This window comes from Lottia gigantea (assembly GCF_000327385.1).
Source record: "Lottia gigantea unplaced genomic scaffold LOTGIsca_108, whole genome shotgun sequence".
NCBI lineage: Eukaryota > Metazoa > Mollusca > Gastropoda > Lottiidae > Lottia > Lottia gigantea.
Window position 1 is genome coordinate 689,147 of NW_008706957.1, and position 26,543 is coordinate 715,689.

The following is a 26,543-nucleotide window of genomic DNA, read 5'->3' on the forward strand; positions in this document are numbered from 1 at the left end:
GGGACCTGTAGTAGAGGAAGGTCCATTATTCACTTGATAGAGGAAGAAATCCTCAAATGCATGGAATGCAAGATTTTAAAGCCCTCCATTTTCAAAATGTTTTAGGCGTGGCTTCTCCAAATCCAGAGAACTTCAGCCATCATTGTCCATAGTTATGGTATGTTTATTTTTTCTCCGAAAGTTCAATTAAGTCAATCTGATTAAAGTACAGATCGAAACGCGATTGACCCATAAGACAAATTTCATGTAAAACGATTTTTAGGTCGATAGAATTTTTCACAAATCAAATCTTCTGTTCGATAAAAGCTTTGTCTCGACAGGAATTATTGGGTATTCATTGATCAACATTGATTGAAATCATCAGCCCATTTTTATCAGTGATTTTTTAATGATGTCTTAATTAAGACGCTATTGGTTTAAACAGATTGTGAGATCATAGGTGGTGAGTGTAATGACTCTCATAAAATAACGAAACGCAACATCTAAATGAATATTTTTATAATTTTGACAAAAACTCGGGTTTGATTCATGTACGAAAAGGTCAAGTATTCACGCTTGAAAATAACTAAGTGAAATAGTTACCTAAATGAACTACAGTCAAAAGCTTGTAAGTGCAAAAGATTACAAAGAGCCATCCAATGCGAAAATTGATAAAGTGTGTATTGTACAAGATAAACACCAGACACCTATAGATCTGATCACAATGACAAACATAACTATCGCCCAATTTGTATAGATTCTCAATTGTCAACAATTAGCTTCATTGATCCAAATTGAGACATCAGACTTCCCCATCGATTGAAATCTTACTAAACAACACGCTGGGATCTCCTCTTGTCAAATGCCAATATAAGTACGAAAATAGACACTCATTTCATAGTGAACCTGCTATGTTTTTTATTGAAATAACAAACATACAATAGCACGGATTAACTGATTTGACGATTCACCAAGAGACAGCAAGGAGTGATAGTAACTAAGAGACATCAACGGATTTGATGATTCACCAAGAGACATCAATAAGTGATAGCAACCAAGAGACATCAATTTATTTTACGATTCACCAGGAGATAGCATGAAGTGATAGTAACTAAGAGACACCAACGGATTTGATGATTCACCAAGAGACATCAAGAAGTGATAGTAACTAAGAGACATCAACTGATTTGATGCTTCACCAAGAAACAGCGAGGAATGATAAGTAACCAAGAGACATCAACTGATTTGATGATTCACCAAGAAACAGCGAGGAATGATAAGTAGCCAAGAGACGTCAACTGATTTGATGATTCACCAAGAGACAGCAAAAAGTGATAACTAACCAAGAGACATCAACTGATTTGATGATTCACCAAGAGACAGCAAGAAGTGATAAGTAATCATGAGACATCAACTGATTTGATGATTCACCAAGAAACAAAGATATCTCTGTGTTTTGATGGAGTCACAAAAGAGCAACTATATATTTATGAGTCACCAAGAAACATCAACGTTGGGGTCATAATGATGTCTTATGTGAGGAACACCAAGAAAAGAGGGTTGCAGATTTTGGTCAGTAAGAAAAGGTTAAAAATTGAGAAAGAATAAATGTAATGTAATTTTTCAATCACCATATTATTAGTTTGACGATTGCGCCACTCTTGGAGGCGATTGGTTTTGGTGACGTTGGTCAAAGCCTATATTTTAAGCCAGCAAAGCCATAGTAATACAAGTAGTAATACCAAACTAAATATTGTTCTTCTTTCCTTATTGACACAACTTGTAGCTTCACAGGACAAGTCAAATTTAATTAATAGTAATGGTCAATCGGTAATTTACTTCATTTGTATGTACACCATCTTTAGGCAAGTAATCCTATAGTCACCTCTGGCTTATAGACCACCATCATACAAAATTTCATATAACGTCAAAGCTCAATTCGCGCTTTTAACTATCTAGTGGAATATTGCTTCTAGGGGAATATTGCTTCTTTAAATGGAAGGGAGAATGATAAGGCTAAAATCAACATTTTCAAACTATTGGAGTATTTTAAAGTTTCACTTTGTAGACAATTCAATTGATCTGTGATGAATTATTGATTCAATGGGCCTTTTTTGGGGGTGAGGGTCGGGGCTATTCTTGTACTTGGTGGAAAATGGGGTAACTTACTCTGGTACCTCTTGATTTAATTGATTATCGATACATTAAGCCATAAAAAGAGTTCAAAATATAGGCCCTAATTTCCAATGAAAAAAAATCTTCTGTAAATTTAATACAAGAGATACCAAAAAGTCATATTTCATCTCCATCTGAAACTGTACATGGGATTGGTTGAAGTTGATCCACTTTTGGGTTTGCCTTAAACTTTGTGATTATATAACATTTCCAACTCATAGCGAGAATATTTTTTCTGCTTATTATAATGTTTGTTTAAGCTACTTACATTAATAGCATTGAGTTTTAATATTAACGCCTGTTTGTTGCAAAACCTCATGATCATGCCGTGTCAAAGTTATTATGCATGCCTTTAAGTCCAAAAACGAGCTCGTGGTTAAAATTCACATTATTACCTTTCTTTTTCAACTCACACATTTGACATTAGAAAGAACAGCGAAATATACCGCGTCTTTTTTAATAAATAAAGCCCTCATGTTTTGTTGGGCGTCCGCATGTTGATATTTGAATGGTTTACGTGGAATAACGTAAATGTATTCAATTCGCGAGAAAAGAATTGCCTTGTTCAAATAAAATGGCTAGAAAATCAAACATATTCAAACCTTTTTCCTATTTCACAACTCGAAGTTTAAAACTTCGTGGACCAAATTTTATTAACTGAATCAATGATCCAGGTATATGTAACAAATACAATTTAGATTTTTCTATAGTTCAGCAAACCAAAAAGGATATTTGCATAATAGCAGAACCTGTATGACGACTTGATGTCAATTTGATACTTGTTCAGGTGTAACGCAAGGTTGTCTATTTAGAACCTATCTTTTTCATTCTTGTACAAATGACTCTGTCGAAATAGAATAAAAAATATATACCATATTTTGTGCATGGCATAATATATTGCATAACAATTTTAATAGCTTTTAAATCTTTATGTACAGTAATACTATTTTAGTTTTAGTTTTTTTGGATGCCATCTTTCAAATTCTCTAATATGACAGGTGTGGAACAAGTCCCTCTCTTTTCCATCATTACTAAAACAAATATATTATAGAACTATTAAACTATGAATATAGGACATGCAGGAAAACTTTGCACTTACCACATAAATAAAGGCCAATGGTTAAGACAGAAATCACACTTTTCCGAACCATTTTGAATCCCCGGTCTTTTGTGATATTCCTTTCAGTTCAAAATCAAAATAAAAACTAAAGAGAAGTATATTAAAGAACTAATTTAAGTTGTATAATCCGTGAATGTATATTTAGTGGTAAATCGGTCTGTTTGGCTACAATCACGTTAACGTCGTTTCTCTACCATTCGCTGCTAGCACTGACTTCAAGACACGACTACCTGCACGTATTACTATGACAACGACGATCATACCCCTCTCCCTGGCAATGTTGACGTCGTGAGATCAGAACGTGATTTGAGTTCAACTAAAAATTCATGTTTAAAGGGTAAGGAACATAGGTTGTAACGATTGGACCAAATTGTATCGAATTGTAAATAATCTATGTTAGTGGTAGACCTGGTAGAGCAGGGATAAACTAAACAAATACGACCATTGTCCACATACTTGAACCTATATTGATCTTTAGTGTCCAGTTTTATCCTCAATTGTTACCTTTTAAACTTTTTTTATCTCTATGGTAAAGATTCCTTTTCGACTTATCTAGATACTATACTAATACTGGATATTACGAAAAATGTTAAAAAAGTAACTTAATTTATAAGATTATTTCTATCACTTTTCAGTGGCGTATGTAGGAAACATTAGGTGAAGGGGCCGAGAGATGACCACAAAATTTTCAAGGGGGGTTGACGGGGAGCAGGGGGCAGAGGCCATTTTTTCACTATGACAAATGTTTTGAAGAGACAGAGCTCTGTGTCTAAAATGCAGATCTTGGTTTTCGTTTAGTGTCATCCATGAATAACTTGACACAAATATATGGATAACAATTACTTAATAAAATATCTTGCGACGTTTCGACAATGGTTCTTCCGTCTTTTTCATTGCTTATAATTGCCATAAAATTGTGTTTAGTTATTTATTGCCCAATTGCTAAATGACACTTAAGGAAGACAATGTCATCCATGGTCTTACGAATTGTTTTCCAACTGTTGATCGGGTAAAGTTGCCATGATTACCAATAAAAAAAATAATAAATGTCGGCTTTGAATACTAATTTTAACTGTGAATATAACAGAATTACTCCTATTTAGTTAGTATATCTTTGATTGAGCAGAGTATGCAATTGTTTAGTATTTAACATCTAAAACATGTAGTTGATAATTATTTCGTCAGATAAGGGATGGTAAATGGAGTCTACCACACATGAAAGTCATAAACGAAACGTTTAGATCTGCATTTTAATCAAAATGGAGCCGACACTCTTCAAGCATCAACATGACAGATTCCTTAGTTTTGGTAGAATTTCCATTCAAGGTCAATGACAAAAGAAGAATTAAGTTTTATTTCTCAAATCTGAATTTCAAGTGACACTTATCCTTTAATAATATATGGCCTGGATCTTCGAGATATATATGGAAACTGGCCCTTTCTTGCTCTGAAATAGAGAATAATTAATAGATAATAGATAACTGTTATCATATCGATATACATGTAAAATTCACAGCTCAAAATCCGACGATATCAGCAGTAACAATATTGCTTGTGAGTCAATGCTGACATTATAATATATGGCAGAGCTCGCAAAGGTTGAATCCTCCCTGTCGGTGGTGCTGCTCAGTAGAATACTCACGGATTCTGGGAGATCAGAGCTTAAGGATATCGTTGATATACAACAGGGCTCTAACTTGTGAAAGAGCTGGTTGGTGGTAATGTTGAGCTTGTCACTGTTTGTAATTTGGATGCTGACAATAAGAGAGCAAAGAGATGTTTAAACTAATAGCACTTCAACAGTACTTAAAAAAAGAAATTTGAACACATTGACAGTCCATGGTGTTGGAGGTCGAATTCCAAGTGACTAAGTGTAAATGTAAGAAACAATTTCATTATCAACTGTTGTAATTTATTAAGTATACAGAGACTTATTTACCTGAACCTGCAAACACCGTGAAAATCTAAATCATTTTCAATATGTTTTAAACCATAGCCTTTATCATTTACACATTCAAACTGGTCGTCACATCTGAAATTAGAAACATACTATTGATCATAATTGGTGATAAGTGTTACCATGTGGCTTAACTATCATAGGGAGTGGTTGGACCAAGTCCACGGGCCCTTATCCCAAATACAAAAGCAGAAGAGCATATATATATAAAAAATAATAATAACTGGGGTGGGGTTATTCATGTCCAAACCACGCCCCCATTCATCATACCTCCTAAGACAATGTCAAAACCCGTGTTCGTGATAAGATGCCGGTTCGGTTGTGGGGGAGGCGGAGGGTTTGAAAACCCACTTATCTATTTGACCATAAAATCATCCAAAATTGACACACTCATCACTGTTCTTCATTTTAAAACAATATTAACATCGGAATTTTTGCCGAACAGTTGGATCCAGATGTGATTTTCCGTACACTCAGCTTGCAGTAATAGGTCTACAGCAAGAGCATGGGCAACGTTGTCTCGGTTACAAGACTTATACATGCCAAACAAAAGACCACCTTGGAAATGAAATCTATTTAATTTTGTTCATCATCTTATCTGAAAACGCACTCCAGTAACTTCTAATGATGTGTGAAAGAGTATTTGATTCGAAATTTATCCTGTTCAAATAAATCCGTCTGAAGTAGCGAATAGATGGAATACCCACTATCTGTCCCTTCCCACCAAAAACTCTGTACCAGCATCTCGTCTATTTGGTTATTCAATACCCCTGCGACTGCAGCATATTGGATGTTGTATACACCCAAGAACCCCACCCCTTTACCAAACGACACCTACGTCAGTATACTCACGGAACTGAATAGCGATCACAAGGATCCTTATGTCTTCCAGCACATTCATCACAACATCCACATGGTCTCCTCTTTACAACACAATATTTTCTTGATAGTGGTGCACAATTTGGAACAGCAGGACATGGTTTACATCCACCAACGTCATTTTTCAGAATAAATCCATTCACTGATGGACAAAAATGTACAAAAGCAACGAGCACAGGAACGATTAAAATCCAACCTGTCCGTTTCATCTTTGGTCTGTATCATGAAATAATGAAATTGAAAAAAATCCAGAAAAACATCGTGAATGTCCACATCTGTGCCAAGCCTACAGAATAATATGACGACATTTAGCAGCCCAATTAACATGTAGGTCTATAGATTATAGATTTACTATTGAACTGTTGTCTGTTTTGTAGGGCAAAAACGTAGGGCGAACTTCGACTGCCTTTGATGATAAACGAATTGTTTTTTTCAAACATTTCATCAGGTGAAATATTGAAATGTGGTTAATTGAAATACCAGGTGCCAGAATCAAAAACGTTCCGTCAAGATTTCCAATGAAACATTTTTAGGATAAAATTGAAAGATCTGAGGCCCCACCAGTCTTTACCTGATCCGGCACACTTTTTTAATATTTTATATAACTTCGTAGGCGTTACTGCACATCGATTCTCAGACCCTATGGGTAGAAGTACGTAGATAACCATAATTCCCCGTGGACTTTGTTTTCTTTTTCCAATTTTTTTTTTTTGTCTTAGTGATAATTAGAATTATTTTTTATCACTGCTTGTACAATGCTAACAAAAGCGCGACAAAAACCCAAAACAAAACATTTATTATCATGGTTAGTTTTCCTTTTAACCAATAAGTTAATTAACCTTGCCTCGTTGAATACAGTTGTCCCAGACGATGTTATAGGTCGGAGGGTTGACACGGAAAAATCGTGAATCGGTTAGAAGAGACAATAAACAGCTAGACGGTTATTACGGGTGAATATCAGATGATATTATCTATCTTCATTAGTTTCATACGATTGAAACGAAGTTTTTATCTTTTTTTATAGTTTGATAAGGTAAAGTCTGTTCACAAAAAAAAAACTGTTCAAAGAAGAAATGCCGAATTGATTAAACCATTTATCATTATAGATTATATTGTCAATATATTATAATGTAATATTGATATTTTAAATATTCTTGTAAACACCCATTATTCATATCACGTTGGTCACATAATTGACCCAGGAGCAATACATCTGGACAAAGAATGTTAAATTCCTCATTTTATACTCTCACATGGAAATTTTGTTTAATCCCACAAGCCTCAACCGGAAGTAAAGAAAGGCGCGACACCATAAACCTTAGATTTTCACAAAACGAAATATTAAAATTTTGACGTTTGCATACTTTCAACACAATTATAAAAACAAAATCTTAAGAAACGGGAAATATGACAAAAGCCGACAGTCGCTTCAATGCAAAATCCATACACGCAAAAAAACAAACAAAAACATTTACGCTCATCTGTTAACTTCCTTTTAGGATGTTTGATGCATTTGGGTGGTTGACTACACACAGATATGTTTTTTATATCACATTATGGCTTTGCTTTAAAAGTAACACTCTTCAAAACGAAAATCCGATAGGCCTATACAGCAGTAGAATCAGAATATTCAGACGTAAACTATATCTTGTTATAAGCGAATATGAATTGGACGTCGGATTTTTAATCAAATGACGTAGCTGAATGATAAGAAAATTGGTAGTTTATTGGTATGTCAAATTCCAACAGACCAAAACTTGTTACTTTGGTATATATTTGCGTATAAAAAATCAGCTCCGTTTAAAACAATGAAGTTAGCGTCGTAAAAAGCTTTATGACGTCATAGACGATCTTAATTATTCTGGATAATGTCGCGAAGACAAACAGAAACCATATAACAGCGCTCAACAATTTTCAGCAATTTTCGAAGATTTTTTCACATTAAGTGAAGAGAATTGTTAAATTTTCGTAGAGAACTGTTTGAGAAGTTTACCCAGGTAAACAATTTACTAATTATAGCTACAGGATGTCGGTGGGATGTTGGTGTTGCATTCAGGGGAGTGTCGACATTATCGACACGTCAAAACCTTTTGTGAAGGATAGTTGCGAGAATATAGGGCGAATGTCTGATAAAAATAAAGGATATGCCGTAGAGGAATTACCTTATACTATTGTAAATGGTGTCTGTATTCCTAAATTAGACTTATCATGGCTATATGAAGAGGACAGACTACTAGAAAAAAGAAATAGTCGAAAAAATGCCGTAGGGCAACAGAAACAATGCCAAGAGAAGAGAAATAGCATCGATAGAGCCTCCATAGAAAGAGTATGGAATGATGAAACTTTTAGAGTAAGTCCAATTGTTGAGTTTAGTGAAACAGGGAGTTCTGATTCAACTTCAACTATATCAACAGATCGCTCTGCAGCCAAAGAAACAGATACAGGTATTGCTGAGCAAAAAGCAAATGATACTAAAACAAAGGTCACTTTGAATGGAGAGTCTAAAATGTCTTCTGCGATTGAGAGGCGATGGAGAAAATTGGAAAAGCTTGAACCATCTAAAGCAGCAGAATTAAAGGAGTATCTAGCAAAACATGGATTCAAGAGTAAAAATGTGGATCAGGAAGAAGAAAAGAAAAGAGGGGAAGAAGAAAATGCTCAAATAAAGGAATTTATTTCTAAATATGCAGTAAAGAAAGTCTTCATGTCACAAGTAGAAAAATCAGCTCCCAGAAACTTAATTCATGAAGCAGATGGGAAAAGTACAAAGGAAACAAGGACAAGAAAGGGAGACAGTAACAGAAAGGAAGAAAGTACAAAGAGTACAAGCGAAAAAAGCACAAGCAGGAGACAAGATGAAAGTTTGGACGAAGGTACAAAGGATGAAAGTATTAGAAGGAATGAAAGTACAAGAAAGGAGGATAGTATACGAATAAATGAAAGTACAAGACAGGAAGAAAGTACGCGGAGAAAAGCCGGTCTGACAAGCAAAGGAAGTAGGGAACACAATACAGGGAGGGAAGAAAGTACAAGCAATGACAAAGGTCGCATTGTGAATGAAAGTACTAAAACAGAACAAAGTATAACAAAGGAAGAAAGTACACGACGAGGAGAAAGTACAAGAGCTTTATTTCGAGCTAGGCGAACTAATAGTTTACAATCGAAAACAAAACAAAAAGCAGAAGACTTTCAAAATAATGATAGATTAACAAGAGCGCCAGAAGCATGGCCAGACAAGGGATTGTTATTGTGTTCACAAAACAACACAGACCAGAACACAACCAATAGACAGAGTACTGAAAGTCCTCATGAAGAAGTAAAGTGTATAGAATCTTACTGGGAAAAGGTAAAAAGACTTGTTGAAAGTAGAGCTGAAGTTAATGCTGATGTTGATATTGATGCTTACATAGAAAAGGTTAAACAGAGGTGTATTAGACTGCTAGATACCATCAATGATGTCAATAGATTAGATGAAGCTAGACAAGAGAAGAGGGCCATAATATTTTCAGCATATAATAAAGGTCAAAACACACACAGCTTCAATGAAAGTCCGAAAAAAAATGCTACCATAGAAAATATTTTACAGAAGTATTTGAAGAACGACACCAGAGAACGGCATCAGCCGATAGGAAACAGAAGCTTCAACGAAGAAATGGACAATGTCAATGAATGGGAGAGACAGTTCTACAAAAGTCCAAGGCAGAACACGGTCATACAAGAAATTTTACAAAAATATTTAAAGAATGGTACCACAGAACAACCTCTTACCAACAGGGACAGAAGTGTCCGCCTTTTGGAAACAAGACAAAGATCACTCAGCAGTCAACGATTCTCAGCAATTAAATCTTCAAAAGAGTCACATGCCCCTTATAAGACTGTCCAAAGTGCAACTCAAATGACACGAAAGTTACATCCATCTATATCCCAAAAACAAGGGAATGATTCTCTGAAGATCAATCCTCAAGCCTCAGGTCGGTCTTCAAAAAAGTTCCAAAGAACAATAACCAATACTCCAAAGAAGATTCAGTTTCACCAAACGAGAAAGCAACAAACTCCAACAGCGTCTCCAAAGAACGTCAAAAAGAAGAGATTGAGAGCCCGAAGGATCAATCCTCAGACAGAAAAGGATGATTTGCTAAATACTATTTATAAACCCAGAAATTATGTTTCGTGCTTCCCAATGGACTACAGTATTTCAATCCTAAGTGATACAGATGAAGATCTAATGAATGGAAAACAAAGGTCTAAAGGCATTAGCAAACAGTATAGTAAAAGTCGAAACAACAATTCAATACAAGGGCTGAAATTTGAAACAAAAAAAGAAATAAGAAATAATATTAAAAAGACAGATTACTCCATATTCCTGGCGAGTTCAGTCTCAAAAGATTACCACAAGAACTTCGATACTATTAAACTAGAAGATGCCAAAATACATGAAACAGAACGTCATGCTAAGAGACTTGAAAGGGCAAGTGATGCTGAGAGACTTCAAATGGAAGGTGATGATGAAGTAACGATTGGTAATAACCAATGTGTGTCTGAGAAAACCACAGATAAGAAGACAGGTTTCAGACAAAAGTTGAAAGCATTTAAAGAATACATAACTCACACAAAAAATCAACGAAGCGCAAAAGTAAGCGCATTGGATCACGCCCAAGGAGAATCTAAAATGGCGACAAAAGAAGAAAACAAGAGAAACAAGAGGATGAGAAAACAGAAAAAGAAAAATGCAAAAGAAAACATTGAGAAAATTTACGGTGCACAGAAAAAGTTGGTAAGAATCATTTATATGTTATGCAATTTAATTAAAAGTCTAGTTTAATTGTAATATATTAATGGGAAAATATCAATTATTATATAATACGGTAATATTTCAATTGTTATACAGCATGGTAATATTTTAATTGTTATATAATACGGTAATATTTCAATTGTTATATAATATGGTAATATTTCAATTGTTATATAATATGGTAATATTTCAATTGTTATATAGCATGGTAATATTTTAATTGTTATATAATATGGTAATATTTTAATTGTTATATAATATGGTAATATTTTAATTGTTATATAATACGGTAATCTTTCAATTGTTATACAGCATGGTAATATTTCAATTGTTATATAATACGGTAATATTTTAATTGTTATATTGCATGGTAATATTTCAATTGTTATATAATATGGTAATATTTCAATTGTTATATAGTATTGTAATATTTCAATTGTTATATAGTATGGTAATATTTCAATTGTTATATAATACAGTAATATTTCAATTGTTATATAGTATGGTAATATTTGAATTGTTATATAATACGGTAATATTTCAATTGTTATATAGTATGGTAATATTTCATTAATTTATATATTTATATTTCTTTTCAGATAATATAATATATTCAGACGAAAGATTCAACTGAAGGATATGTTTTATACATGTGCTTCAACAGTCGACCTGAACTTATCAGTATTTCCAGAAATTCCACCAATATAAAACAATTCCACAGAATTACCAAATTTCTGAATTAACAAGATATGAAATAATTATATAAACTCTATAAAGACTATTTGGAAAATCACAGTAGGATAGTATAATATCAACATGGTGGTCAAAATAGAAAATTATATTCAAATGGAAGAAATATATCAATGCATTTTACATAATAGATTTGTATATGAATATGCAAACTTTATTGTAAATATATTTTTTATATAAAATTTTTTTGTAATATATAATGTCTTTTTATGTAATTTGAGATTATCAAAACTGGTCTAAAACTGTAGACTCTAGAGTGTTTACAAGGAAATGTTTACCACTGACAGCCCAACCGAAAGACAGACAAACTGGCTAACCGAGGATAGACATGGCCACAGACAATATATTAAAATTCTAGCATTATATTGCTAAGACAGCAGAAAGTTAAAGGGGTAACATCATTCTATCATTCAAAGGAACACAAACTCTGTTTCTATATGTGGCAAGGCACTCATATATGAACTTTTCTCATGACAACACAGTTTCATTAAAGGATAATTAAGTAAGCATTAGATTCTACAGTGTTTACCAGCAAATAATGAGAGTGGCCATGAGTGGCATGAAACTGAAAGTGGAGTTGGATACTTATGAATGCTAGTTTTATTTGCAACCATACTCAAATGGTGATTACTATGGTGTGATAGCACCCATATTACCATGGGTGCAAAAAGATGCAAACATATCAAATTTAAGAAATATCAATATGTGAATATTCATATTAGATCAACATTTATTTACAATTTAATAATATTTACACAAATCACCAATAACATACACAAATTATACATAGTCTTACAACATTATATATTAGTTTATTCTTTATTAAAATTCATTTACATTAATTAATAATACATACATGTTATATTTTAAAGGGATTGTAAAAAGGTTTTATTTTTTCACGTGTATCGGCGACACTGATAGTAACAATTTGCACCATAAAACATATTTTGCATTTAATGACGTCATCAAATACTAAGTTTTAGTGGAATTGCAGGAACCACAGATGTCTGGTTGAAATTGAAATGGCGCAAATTGATGCTATCAGTGTCCCAGAAATTTTTTTTTTTAATTTTATAAAAACTCTTTACAATCCCTTTAAATCTGAGCAAATTTGGTTCAAATAACAGAACAATAACCTCTTATCTGCTATATATGTATATAACTAACAATATTTTGACATTTTCACCACAAATCAATAGGTTGATAAACTTTGCAAGTGGACTAGAGTATATTAAAGGTAATTCTTCAATTGATTAGCTTTTAAGGGGCATTATGATTTTCTCAATGTTAAAAAAAAATTGCTGTAATTCATGAAAATTATACACAGAAAACTTAACTTATCTGAAACTTAAAAAATCTTGCTGTATTTTTTTTTATCATGAAAGTTTTGCTTAACCACTTTTAAAGATCTGATATTTAGGGATGAAACAATCTATAGATCAAACAATAAACCTGTATTCAATTCATTTTATCAATAACAAATAATCAAGATGCGTGGGTAATGAAAATACATTTAAAGATTGAAGATAAATAGCATTAAAGATCTATGTTATACAAGCCTATTTGGTGATAAGTGATGTCATCAAACACTTAGTTTTAGTGGAATTGCAGGAACCACAGACGACTGATTGAAAATTGGAATGAGCAAATTGATGCTATCAGTTTCCAAGATACACATACAAATTTAAGAAAACCTCTTTACAATCCCTTTATATCCAATTGACACTAAAGAATACACTGTAGAACTATGTACACACTGCTTAGAATCATATTGTATTATAGAGGTTAAATTAATTAGTCAAAACACCTGGGATAGCCACTTTAAATACTTCTTAGAGTTAAAAATAAACATATTCAGTTTAACTAGTCACTAGAACGGGTAAAATATAACAGATAAACTAATAGGAAACTTAGTCATATGTCTATATACAGTTATCTCCCTTGGAATTTAAAATTGGATCCAGCCAAACCTACTGAGCTATTAACATAAAATAAATGACTACATTTCATATTAGTCATATCAACCACTTCAAGAGGCGTTAAAACAGATAGATTATTATGCCTTCTTAGTGTTTCAGTGGAACTTGTATTTGAAACCATGTTTTGAATCGCTTTTATTATACAAGTATTGAGATTTGAGTTTATACGAAGTATCACATTATGCCATAAAATATTTTGTTTAGATAACATTGTTTACACTATCTTCGCAAAAAACATAGTATCTCATAAAAATAGCTTTTCAGTTACTTTTCAATTAGTTTCTTTTGAATAAAATTTTGACATAAATATATATGAAAAAAGTTACCACGAAATATAACAAAATCATAGTTATTATCATAAAACTGTCCGTATAAGCTTATGTATTACTATATCAATGTCAATGGTATATATTAGTTTCCATTGTATTTCTAGTCTTTAAAATTGCGTTTGATTTAAAATTAGTTTTCACTGTAATAAAATAATCTTTCACCTATTCAGTCAATCATTCAGGAAACTAAAGATAGTATTTAAGCAACAATTAACCAGAAAATAAAGATTATGGCCACCCAGAGAAAGATCCTGGATAAAAACTGTTCTTCAGTATGTTGAGCTGAACCAGGTGGGGCTATAATAGAATAGTAATACAATTATAATAATATAACAACATAACTGCAAGATGCTGGTTTCACAAAAACTTAAAGATGGGTTCCCTTATTTTTATTTATGAAAATGAATCTGCTAATACTTATATGAATAGAAAGTAGAGATGTTCTAATGGCTTGGAAAAATACCAGTTTGCCCATAATTAATTCATAATTAGCTAAATTTGATGAGAATAACCAGCAGAATTCCAATGAGTAATCCATCAAGAATGGTCAAAAAGTCTTATTTTGTTTATCCAGACTGTACATACATGGACATTTATGATTGGTTAAAACTGTTCCTTATAAGAAAATAATGATATGATTAAGAATACATGAGAATTCATTAATCAAATATTTTGCTTAATTTGACACTTAAAAATAAGGAAACCCATCTTTAAATTCAGATTTCGAAATAAAATGGGCAAGAGAACTCAAACTTTTTAATGTGTTCTGTGGTCATTTATGGCTTCCATTTTCATCATTCCCATTTTGTGTCAGATGCTTTTAAATATAGGAACACAATACAATATTATGAAATCGCTATCAGAAGAGGTAAGCATAACATATTTATAAGCTTAGGTCTTTGTAATATTTACTTCATAAAATGCTTAATTTCAATGGAATGGCAAGACTGATTCTGACCGAAAATTGGAAGGGTGCAAAACAACACAATCAGTGTCCATGATATACATATTCGTTGTCGCAGCCGACACTTTCTAATAGCATAGAGAGTAAGAACAATACAGAAAACAACTCTCCTCCCTCAAATTGTGAAATGAATAAATTTAGCTATCTTTCCTTTGACTTATCCAGCAATCATAGTAAATGAGCTTTTTGACATAAAATTGCAAACAATAAATTGAAATATAAAACAAAACTTACGAGGTCCTGGTCGATTATCAGACATATTAAAAGATGAAGTAAAAATACCAAATGGAAAGGCACCAATACCAAAAGAAAACTGAAACCCTGCATCGCCAAAACCAAAGCCTGGAAAACCCTGAAAAAAGAATCATTTTGATGAGCATGGACAGGTTTTGGACTAACCGAAATCTTAATCATTTTAGGTAAGAAAACATGCATGATTAAACGTGTCTTAAACCCTATGCTAACAAATCTGGCCTTACCTGTTCCTCGGACGTGATACACAGACTTCTGCAGGTGCAAACATAAATTGTCACTCTTTGTGGGAGTTGCTCCAATCCATTTTAGGATCGCTAGGTTATGACTTATTTTCACCATGACAAAAGCCAAATTGGGCATAACTATTGGTATCTTTACATAGCTCAACAATTAATGAGTAAATCAAGACATTACTGCATGTTCTAATTTAATGACCATGTTCCCGACACTGTACCACAATACAGTTGAGAGATAGATTTTCTCTTCGTTCAACTCTGTAAGTTAAAGGGACAGATGCGCCATTTTGGGAGGTTGATATTAGTATTGAAAATATATAAATAGTCTTAAGAAGTACAAAAAATGTACAAAATTTGTATAATTCCTCCAAAAATACTTCAAATTAGGAATATTACTCACTATTTCTATATAGTTCTTTTCTATATATCACAGAGTATCTTAACTTCATTTTAACATTCTAACGCAGATAATTCTGTACAGATGGATATGAAGACTCAAATTTTGACGGTGAGCTGTGAACACTAATTAATACTGATTGGCCTAGCTAAGAGAAATTCTGAAGTAAGTATGATTGGTCAAAAGAAATGCGCATCTGTCCCTTTAAGCCTATCTCTAACTTGATGATAAACTTACCCCTGTAGTCTCTGGTTCAGGGCGTTGACCTTGAGGTCTTGGTGGTAATTTTTCTCTGAAATCAAAATACAAAAAGCTTTTAAAAAACTAGTATTTTAAAATGTATTTGTAGATAGAACTTGAAAAATATAGGTGCTTTCAACATTGTTAGTAGGCCTATGTGCACAACCATCGTATCAATACCCATTGCTACCAATATAGTAGGGCCAATTTTGATTGGACAATATTAAGCTATGAATACGTAATACACCATGACCCCAATCGCTCAATTCTATAGATATATATAACTCTACCTTCTTTCATAAATCATACAAAATGTTTAAGGACAGAGAAAACATGCCTCAGTATTCTGGTGACTGGTGAGACACACATTGACATTGTAGACATTGGTACTGTGATGTCTATCAGGAAGCAAACAATCCTTTTAACAAAGTTCAGATAAATCGAAAATACCTGGGATCTTGTGGGTTAGGGTTACCCCTACCATAAATAGGTATAACTTTGTCTTTACCAATACCAGCTTTACAAACAGGACATAACTGTCGGTGAGGTCTTGTTTCTAGCCATTGATGTAAACACGGCCAACTGAAAAGAAATTAATACGATCAAATTAATCATACAGGACCATATTCTTAAGGATCAGAGTGTAGATGGTCTAAAAATGCATAATTTATGAACAGCAATAAGGTAGACATTTGGTTCAAAAAAATTGGTTGTGCTACCTTAGGTAATATAGAGGTTATAAGAAAACAACATAACACTTCCTCATTGGTCACTTCAGTTTTTCAGCAGTTTTGGGCACAAATACATTAAGATACATACCAAAATAAATGCCCACACATTGAAACAACTGCATCATGAGCAGTATCTAAACAAATGTTGCATTCGTAAGCAGCAGTTTTATCGTCATCCTCACCGGGTCCTGCCGAATTCGATCCGCTTCCACTAGCTTCTGCCGACGTTGAGGGTTTTTCAGTGTCACTACTCATTTGAAATAATGTCTAGGTAACTGTTGAATGAAAAAAAAGCACAATGTAGAGAGTGATATTGTCAATTTGATGCAATTACATGTTATTCTTCATCATCGCAATTTTTCCAATCAAACCGGAAGTCCACGAATTATTAAATAACGGGAGGTAATTCATATTTCTTAAGGATGTCAGACAACAATAATCTCAACATCACATTATAGACGTGTCAATTAAAAGCTCGGAGGCATGCATTCACGTACTCTCTGCTTATTATGAACAAAGAAAACTTTTGTTATGCTAGCTGGACTATTTGAATTGATCATACTAATTTTATAGATTTGTAGATTACTGCATTTCTGCATTTAACAGTGACTCGGAACAGGATAGTTTTCCAACATAGGCCAAGATAAAGGATAGACTCCGACTTTGGTTATAGATTGATAAATTACTACAATGAGACAAAATGTTAATAATAGAGCGACTCCTGGACAAGTAGAACAACAACATATCAACAGAGTGAATCTGATCATGCTTATAGAATTCCAGATAACTTCAAGTAGACCAATCAACAGGGTGACTTGTAGGCCTACTACGATTATATGTGTCTAGATTACTACAAGTAGACCAAATGATATCAACAGAGTACTACGATTATAGGTATCTAGATTACTTCAATTAGTACACCAAATGATATCAACGGTTCTAGATTTATAGATTACTACAATTAGTAGACCAAATAATATCAACAGAATGACTTGTACTACGGTTATAGAATTCTAGATTACTACAAGTAGACCAAAGGATATCAACAAAGTGACTTGTGCTACGGTAATAGGTTTCTAAATTACTACAAGTAGACCAAATGATATGAACAGAGTGACTTGTACTACGGTTATAGATTTCTAGATTACTACAATTAGTAGACCAAATGTTATCAACAGAGTGGCTTGTACTACGGTTATAGATTTCTAGATTACTACAATTAGTAGACCAAATGATATCAACAGAGTGACTTGTACTACGGTTATAGATTTCTAGATTACTACAATTAGTAGGCCAAATGATATCAACAGAGTGACTTGTACTACGGTTATAGATTTCTAGATTACTACAATTAGTAGGCCAAATGATATCAACAGAGTGACTTGTACTACGGTTATAGATTTCTAGATTACTACAATTAGTAGACCAAATGATATTTACAGAGTGACTTGTACTACGGTTATAGATTTCTAGATTACTACAATTAGTAGACCAAATGATATCAACAGAATGACTTGTACTACGGTTATAGATTTCTAGATTACTACAAATAGATCAAATGATATCAACAGAGTGACTTGTACTACGGTTCTAGATTTATAGATTACTGCCAGTACTTGCCATGATATAATGGTATAAGTAATGATATTAATAGAGTAAGTAATTGGTTTATACATTTATAGCAATTGTATTAGTAATAGTATCATTAGAGTTATAGATGTCTAGATTACTACAAGTAGACCAAATGATATCAACAGAGTGACTTGTACTACGGTTATATATTTCCAGATTACTACAATTAGTAGATCAAATGATATCAACAGAGTGACTTGTACTACGGTTATATATTTCTAGATTACTACAATTAGTAGATCAAATGATATCAACAGAGTGACTTGTACTACGGTTATAGATTATAGATTACTGCCATGATATAATGGTATAAGTAATTATATTAATAGAGTAAGTAATTGGTTTATACATTTATAACAATTGTATTAGTAATAGTATCATTAGAGTAATCGGACTAAGGTTATAGATTTTAGATTACTAGAAGTACAAAAAGTTTATTAGTGTTACTATTTACAGATAGACTCTAGATGTACATTTTATAGATTACTATAAGTAAAGTAAGTGTTTTAGTATAAGATTCGGACTAGGGTTGTATAATTATAGATTACTACTATTACAGGAAGTTTATTAGTATCCATATTAACAGTGTCGGACTTGGGCCGATGGTTATAGATTTATAGATTACTACTATTACAGGAAGTTTATTAGTATTATTATTAACAGATTTTTAATCTCCGACTAAATTGTGGTTAATCGATAATAATAAAAATATAAATATTCTATAATTCTCTATTTCACACTTCAGAACTGATTTGAAGTTTCTTATCGTAAAGTGTTCTTCTGGAAACTCTCGATTGTCGCCAACATTGCATGGATGACGCCAATGACATCGATTCTGGTAGACAAAACTTCCACGGGGTCATTTGCCATTCTACTAGATTTAGAAGGCTTTATAAGCTTTGTTTGTGTTTTTTATTGCAGCTCTCTGATTTTACAACTAGTTTCATAGAATTACTTTTTAAATTAATTCTTGCAGGGAATACCAAAAGCTATCATCAAAAAGTCATCCAAAACTCACATTTGATGTTAAGCCTACCCTTTTGCAATACCACAACAATGTAAAGTGAACGACCGACCATACATTTTGTTATTGAATGTCTCAAGGGAAAGCCTAACAACAAAGGGTTTCTTCTCTAATCGTGCTAGACTGTATTAAAAGACAATTCACGAAATTCTTTATTTCATTCAACTCAAATCTACAATGATTTAACTTTATCGTTTTTTTTTAACAAAGACGTATTTCCCTTTCGATATATTGAATGATTCTTTGACTTACTTGGCCTATAGACGCCTTTCAATAAATACAAATCAATGTTCAACAATAATCGATTTTGTCGTAAGAAAGGTGTACACTATTTTGTTAAAAGGGTTTACATGCATTTACCTGAACTAAATCCCGACTTCAACTTAAGGTTCGTTAACTTTGTTTTAACGTTTTATTTTCATTACCAAGCCGACAGACCACAGACAATATTCTAAAGTTTACGTACCCTTTAAAGAGTACTCGAGCGCACATTATATATGGATTCTCATGGCTGCCACTTTAAAATAAACACATACGACCGAATATCACAGTTGCTCACAATTTCAATGGTTTTAAATCCAGTTTGGCCATTATGAGTTCAGTCCGATATAATGCAAATCGTTTCGTGTTTTTTTTTAAAGGTAGCTATCGTTTCTATCTAGGTCTGACAACATTCTTGTTTAAATCACGTTCTTATCGGAACAATTTGTAACCAATCAAAAACAATATATATATACATGCATGGTTAGACAATACAAGTCAATAGTATTTAACCAGTGAATATCCTTGAACTCCTCATATAAAATAAGGAAATCTTTTATTGAATATAAATTTGATTGGTTGAAATGAAATGACAAGAGATGTATGAAAATTTTATCAGATCATTGATGTGAAGATGAGTAACTTGCAAAAAAAACCGAAACGATACATCAATATAGATCTGCCTTTATGCCTTTTTAACCAGGTTTTAAGCACAATCGTAGAAAAGAATTTAAAGACTGTCGGTGGCAATAACAGTGTTATAAAAAGGTTATCTGTGATTAATTATTAATATTTCACAGAGTTTGACATTTTAAAAAAAATAAGCTTTATTCTTGGACAATCGAAAGTTCAGTTCCGTTAAGAATACGCAATTAGTAGCACATATCGATAGCCTCGACCATTCGTGATAATCTCAAAATTGCAGGAATTGGAACCTGTTCGATTTCAGATTGGATTTCATACAGACATGACATAACGACAGAATATTGAATACTTGTTTTCGTGCTACTCTATCATGCTAATATTTAAATACCATTTTTTCTTCTTTAAAAACTACTTAACATTTCTAGAGTCAGGCAACATTAAACGTCCATAATGTTAAATACCTTTTCTTTTCAGCTAGGGACTGATTAGACGGAAATATGTCATTATTAGTAAATTATTGCGTTGTGGGCATTATGATATGGTGAACTGTTTGTTGGGCGTTTATCAATCAATGGTTATGGTTTGTTTTAATCAATATTATACTACATTAGGACAGACTGAACCATATACAATTAGTACTTCATAGTCATTATACTTAACTCTTCTGGATATTAGTCACGGTACCATTTCAGGTAGGGATATTTTAGATCTATGATATATAAGGTGGTGGGTGGAAGGAGGGAGGGAGTCAGATCTTATAATTTTTTTTTTGTACTATACTGAAAAGAAATATTCAAGGGAAGATATATTTATACCATATTTGGTACTCTTAAGTGACCATTGACGTAAGCATTAAGAACACTTTAGTACCAGTTTTGAGGGGGAGGGGAGGGGAGGGGAGGGGGTGGAGGGTAATGAACTATTTTATAGCCTGTGATCATTTAGTACGATGTGATGCTTGATTGTGATTTTTTTATATGATTATCCTGATTCAGTAGATCCGTTTATGTACCTGACGTAACTTTATGGTTTTGGGTTCAATACGTTCATAAACAGCGGTCCGAAAATTTTCGCGTCCTTTGACACGAATGGGAGTATTTTGGCGGAGTAGAATGTAAAAGTTTTGGTTTCAAAAGTAATATTCAGTTCGGTTGTAGGTTATTAGGTGCGGTTTAATACAATACTTGATTGCGAGCATTGACATTTTCATTTTGTGGTGGGCGGTTGTCCTGTTTTTTTCTTCTCTATTTTTACACTCAAATAGAAACGTAAAAAACGATGGTTTAGATACATGAATGTAAGGAAAACTTTGGAAATATGTGTACATATTTCACAAAAACACAACACTGAATGATAATCAATGAAAATATCAAAAAACTAATATTTGAAGAAATTCCAGGGGCTGAAAATAGAATTATGAGAAATGTTTTGTTTTTAGCCGTATTTTTCAATGTTCCCAATTACACTGTAGCTAATTTATGACTAATACTGAAAACTTCACCCATGAAAGTTATCTATTCGCGCGAAGAGATAAATATGTTGGTCATATCTCTTACAAGTTTGGTGACATTTAAAGATGGGTTTCCTTATTTTTAAGTGTCAAATTAAGCAAACTATTTGATTAATTGGTTTTTCTAATGAAATATCATGTATTCTTAATCATATCATTATGTTCTTATTGAATATAATTAATAGTTTTAACCAATCATAAAAATGTCCATTTATGTACAGTCTGAAAAAAAACCTTTCTTGATCGGTAACTCATTGGAATTCTGCTAGTAATTCTCTTCTAACTTATGCAGTTCATCAAATCATAATTACTCCGTCAATTATATGAATGGAAAAAACAAAATTCATTTCAAAATGTTTTTTTTTTTCACCGTTCACAGTCGGATTTTGAGCTTTCATATTCATATGTGTCCAAAATTATCAGCGTTTGAAAGACTTTCCTTTCTTGAGACTCTGTCATATATAGAAATAGAAAGTACAATTTTTCATTACAAGTATGCTTGAAAGAATTATCCGATTTTCATGCAAACTATTTTTATATATTCAGGACCCAAATCAACCACCGAAAGTGGCAAACCTTGGCCTTTGAAGGTTTGCTACACATAGTTTTTCTCATTTTATTACACTGTCAAATTTATTACATTGATCAAATACTGTTATCGAACCACCTGCCACCTGTTATAAAACGTAAACACGATGCGGAACGTGATTTTTTTGTTATACCTTAGATTAATGACTCCAAGGTTATACCGGGTATACTTGTGTTTCAGAATAACTTATGATCAATCTATTACAGTAATTAATTGATGAAAATTTGATGACGTCAAATCGTCTAGAAAATCACGATCGTTATAAATGTGTCAGGCTGTAAGATCTGAAACTTAAATTGTAAATAGATTTCTAAATTTATTATGTTTATCAGGGACGTTGATAGCATCAGTTTACTTCATTCCAATTTTCAGTCAGACGTCCGTGGTTCCACAAATGTGTTTTATAACGTCATTAATCACAAAATATGCTTGTATTACATAAGGCCCTTCGTTATTAATGACTTTTAATGGAATTTGGTGGAATTACAGGAACCACAGAACTCTGCGTGAATCTTGAAATGATGGTTTGTGATAAGCACGAGCGTCATAACAATTTTTAAATCTAGAACATAATGAATATTCATATCTTTTTAATTATAATTATTGAATATGATATTCAGAAATGACTGAAATTGCATTATCCATTACAGTAATTAATTGATGACTACTTGATTACGTCAAATCTACCTGAAAATCACGTCATAAAGTTTTTAAATCTGAAACTTAATTAATATTTATGTCTTTTTGAGTAAAATATTTCAGAATCGCTAGGTTTTATTATCCCAATATTACCTTATATTTAAAGATATTTCCCCATAAATTACTAACAAAAAGCGAGTAGAATATTTTTTATGATATGAAAATGTGACTAAAATACAGATTTAATTTTTTAACCGTGTTACCTCAATTCATTTGAATTCTATAACATAGATCTCGTTAAAAATTCTGTGAACACTAAAGGTGCAGGCACACGAGCTGTCTTGGTCGGAGATTTTTGTCTTCGACTCGAATCTTGAGTAAAATTTCGCGTTGCCCGTGCTTCCACAACAAAATTATCGTACAAGTTTGATAATTGTCTCCGATAATTTTATCGTCTGCAAGACAGACCGTCATCATCCAATCAGATGCCTTTTCCTTTCAATTGCATGCTCCGCCCGTGAATATCGACAAGGTGGAAAATGACCGACCTGATTTGTTTGTCTCCTCGTGTGCCCGTGCCAGTCATCGAAACTCAAGACAAGACTCTAATCGGCAACAAAAGTCTCCGACCAAGACCTCTCGATTGCCCGCACCTTAAGCCATAATGTTTACAGTCTTTCTGGCTATTGGAGTCAAGGTAAAAGCTGAATGTCGTAATAGCTTGACATTATAAAGATGGTTAGCCACTATAATCTGTTTTTTCAATTGAATTATTGTCTAATCGTGCGAATTCCGTCTGTAAATGTCACTTGCGTTAGTCTCTTTAATTTAAAGCTCTCGCTAATAAAGTTTCTTAATTAAAAAATCCATAAATAACATGGGCATGAATAATCATCCACAGATAATTTATATCACGTTCAGTCAAAGATATATTTATATTGAACGAAATGCAATCTCCGTATCTCATTTATGGCATTTATTTATTTCTATTAAGTAACTAATAAAATAACTGAAATTCGAACATTAAATTAAATTATTATGTCATTTTGGGTCCTTTTAGCATTTGCTGTATAATGGACAACTGTTCCGCCAGTTATTGATGTTGATAATTGCCGATAATGGAACAAATTTGTGTAAGGCATTTAAATATTACATTCTATATATTGAAAAGTACTCTAAAAGGCCTCGTTAAATGCTTTCCGGAATGCAATTACATAATTACTTCGTTTGATTTTCTTACTACATGTACGTGACTAAACTGCTCTGGGTGACGTAGCTGCTATCATTTCAAGTGGTTGATAGCCTGACTTTTTGATACAACTTTCGCTTCAGCTGGGATATCAAATGTCCTTACTAACTGCTTCAACTTACGTGGCTACTAAGCTGTCAAGTGACCTAACTTTTTGACTCAACTGTATTGACGTGGATACTCAACTGTCAAACTTCCTAACTGTTTGAATCAACTGCCCTGTCGTCGATACTCTGCTGTCAAGTTCTTGAAAATCTGACTACCTGACTCCATTTACGTCGATACTCTGCTGTCAAGTTCTTGATAGCCTGACTATCTGGATCAACTTAAGTGGCCAATAAGCTGTCAAGTGTCCTGAATTTTGACTCAACTGTATTGATGTGACTATTCTACTGTCAAGTTGTTGATGTCCTGACTATTTGAATCAACTTTTCTGGCGTACTCACAATGTTGTCAAGTGCCTGATGCCCTGATTGATTCAGCAGTCCAGCTGTCAAATATTTGACATTGACGCCATGACTATTTGACGCAACGACCCTTACATGGATACTCTGCTGCCAAGTGCTTGTTTTCCTGTCTACATAACTCAACATCATTGAGTGAATACTGTCAAAAGCTCGATGTCATGTCTTTGTCGCTCATGCCTACTTTCGTGTCCTGATTGCATGTAGGGCCCATCACTTGCTTTGATATATGTTATTAATGAACTGCTGTGATTTACGTGAAGTATCCTCTGCTCTTACGTGGTTTATGTCGTGTTTACATGACTCCACTGTTCTGATTCATACAACGTGACGCAATTGCTGCTTGCTATTTTTGATTGATTTCATAATAACTCGCTTCAGTTGGTGATGTAACTTGGCAATGAAAAGTGTTTTCAGAGCGTTATGTTAACAACAATGAACTTAATAATGGTAAAAAGTTTGATATTATTAAATAATGGTGTTTGGTTTCAAGGTTATGGTCCCTAATCTGTAATAATTATGATCCAGACCTTAACGATAATTGATAAATAATAATACTAAGTTACTTTATTGTAGATTTTTTGGCAGTATATGGGTTGATAATACCGTTATATATAATGAGAATACACAACAGTATTTTACATGACTAAATAATGCCAGTACATTACATGATTGTATAGTAATAATATGCGTAAATCGTCGATTTATGTCTTTTCAATGTCTATGAATAAACCAAGTACTATATTACATAAACTTGAAGTTACGTTTTGATCAGATTGGTTGTTGTTTCCTTTTGGTTGTTTCTGTTGCTGGCTGTGGTTTTGCTGTTATTGTATTTTGTTTGTTGGGGGTGAGATGTTTATGTCGCTGTAGCTGCTATGACTATTATTGAGTTTTGTGAGATTTTTTTTTTTGGATTTTGTTGTTTTTCTTATGTTGATGATGTTTCTGTTGCTGTAGCTGCTGTGGTTTGCTTTGTTGTTGGTGGTATTGTCGGCGAAGAAGCTGTTGTTGTCGATACTGTGGTATATGTTTTTATGGTGGATCTTTCTGTTGCTGTAGCTAATGCAACTTTTGTTTTTGTTCATTTTGCTGGGAATGTTGTTGTGGCTACTGTGGTTTTTTGTTGCTTTGTTTTTTGTTGGAGATGTTTATGTTGTTTTGGCTTCTGTAGTTTTTGTTTTTGATGTTTCTTTTGGGGAAGAATCTGTTTCTGTCGATATTGGGTTATCGTTGTTGACGACATACGAAAGGGGTGCAGAGTTGAGAAACAAAGTTGCCCTGGATCGCTAGACAATATGATAAGTGAGCGCTAATTATTGTACCTCGAATCTAAACCCGAAGCTTTAAGCTACAAGAAAGACACCTTGATAGCCGTGTCCACCAACAAGGACAACCGCATATTACATGAAATGAGTATGGAAATTGAAAATAAGATTAATAAAAGATGATAAAGCGGTTATGGCAGGTATAATGAAGGTTAATAATGAGTATTTAATGATGGGAAATGAGATCGATCATTCAATAATCGATACTGATGAAGCAATCCAAGTTCATTTTCAAAATGAGTTTTGTATGTCAACTGATCTACATGAATATAATCAATATAGGTAATAAAGAGTGTCTTTGTCTGAATATCATCATCTTCACAATGTCAAGTTATTACGATCTGCGTCTCATACCTTGACTACAATAGCCATTGTCTTGTATCACATAAGTTTATAAAAACAGCAATTTGATTGGATCT

At 33.0% G+C, this 26,543-nt stretch overlaps 3 protein-coding genes across 3 annotated transcripts; 1 reads left to right on the top strand and 2 right to left on the bottom strand.

Moving 5' to 3' along the window:
* Nucleotides 1-4,657: 4,657 nt before the first annotated feature.
* Nucleotides 4,658-6,778, bottom strand: LOTGIDRAFT_171051 (hypothetical protein; the record flags this gene model as incomplete). The annotated part of the gene is made up of 4 exons (XM_009046911.1): nucleotides 4,658-4,721; nucleotides 5,214-5,306; nucleotides 6,084-6,252; nucleotides 6,682-6,778. 4 exons carry the CDS (start codon nucleotides 6,776-6,778, stop codon nucleotides 4,658-4,660), a joined length of 423 nt encoding a protein of 140 aa, XP_009045159.1.
* A 1,358-nt stretch (nucleotides 6,779-8,136) lies between these two features.
* LOTGIDRAFT_171052 (hypothetical protein) lies at nucleotides 8,137-11,510 on the top strand (the record flags this gene model as incomplete). Its single annotated transcript, XM_009046912.1, has 2 exons — nucleotides 8,137-10,884; nucleotides 11,502-11,510. 2 exons carry the CDS (start codon nucleotides 8,137-8,139, stop codon nucleotides 11,508-11,510), a joined length of 2,757 nt encoding a protein of 918 aa, XP_009045160.1.
* A 2,477-nt stretch (nucleotides 11,511-13,987) lies between these two features.
* LOTGIDRAFT_204992 (hypothetical protein) lies at nucleotides 13,988-17,159 on the bottom strand. The gene is made up of 5 exons (XM_009046913.1): nucleotides 16,872-17,159; nucleotides 16,503-16,634; nucleotides 16,050-16,104; nucleotides 15,159-15,276; nucleotides 13,988-14,257 (listed from the first exon to the last, which is right to left on the bottom strand). The coding sequence occupies exons 1-5, from the start codon at nucleotides 17,036-17,038 to the stop codon at nucleotides 14,160-14,162; spliced, it is 570 nt and encodes a 189-aa protein (XP_009045161.1). The 5' UTR covers nucleotides 17,039-17,159; the 3' UTR covers nucleotides 13,988-14,159.
* Between the last annotated feature and the right edge of the window lie 9,384 nt (nucleotides 17,160-26,543).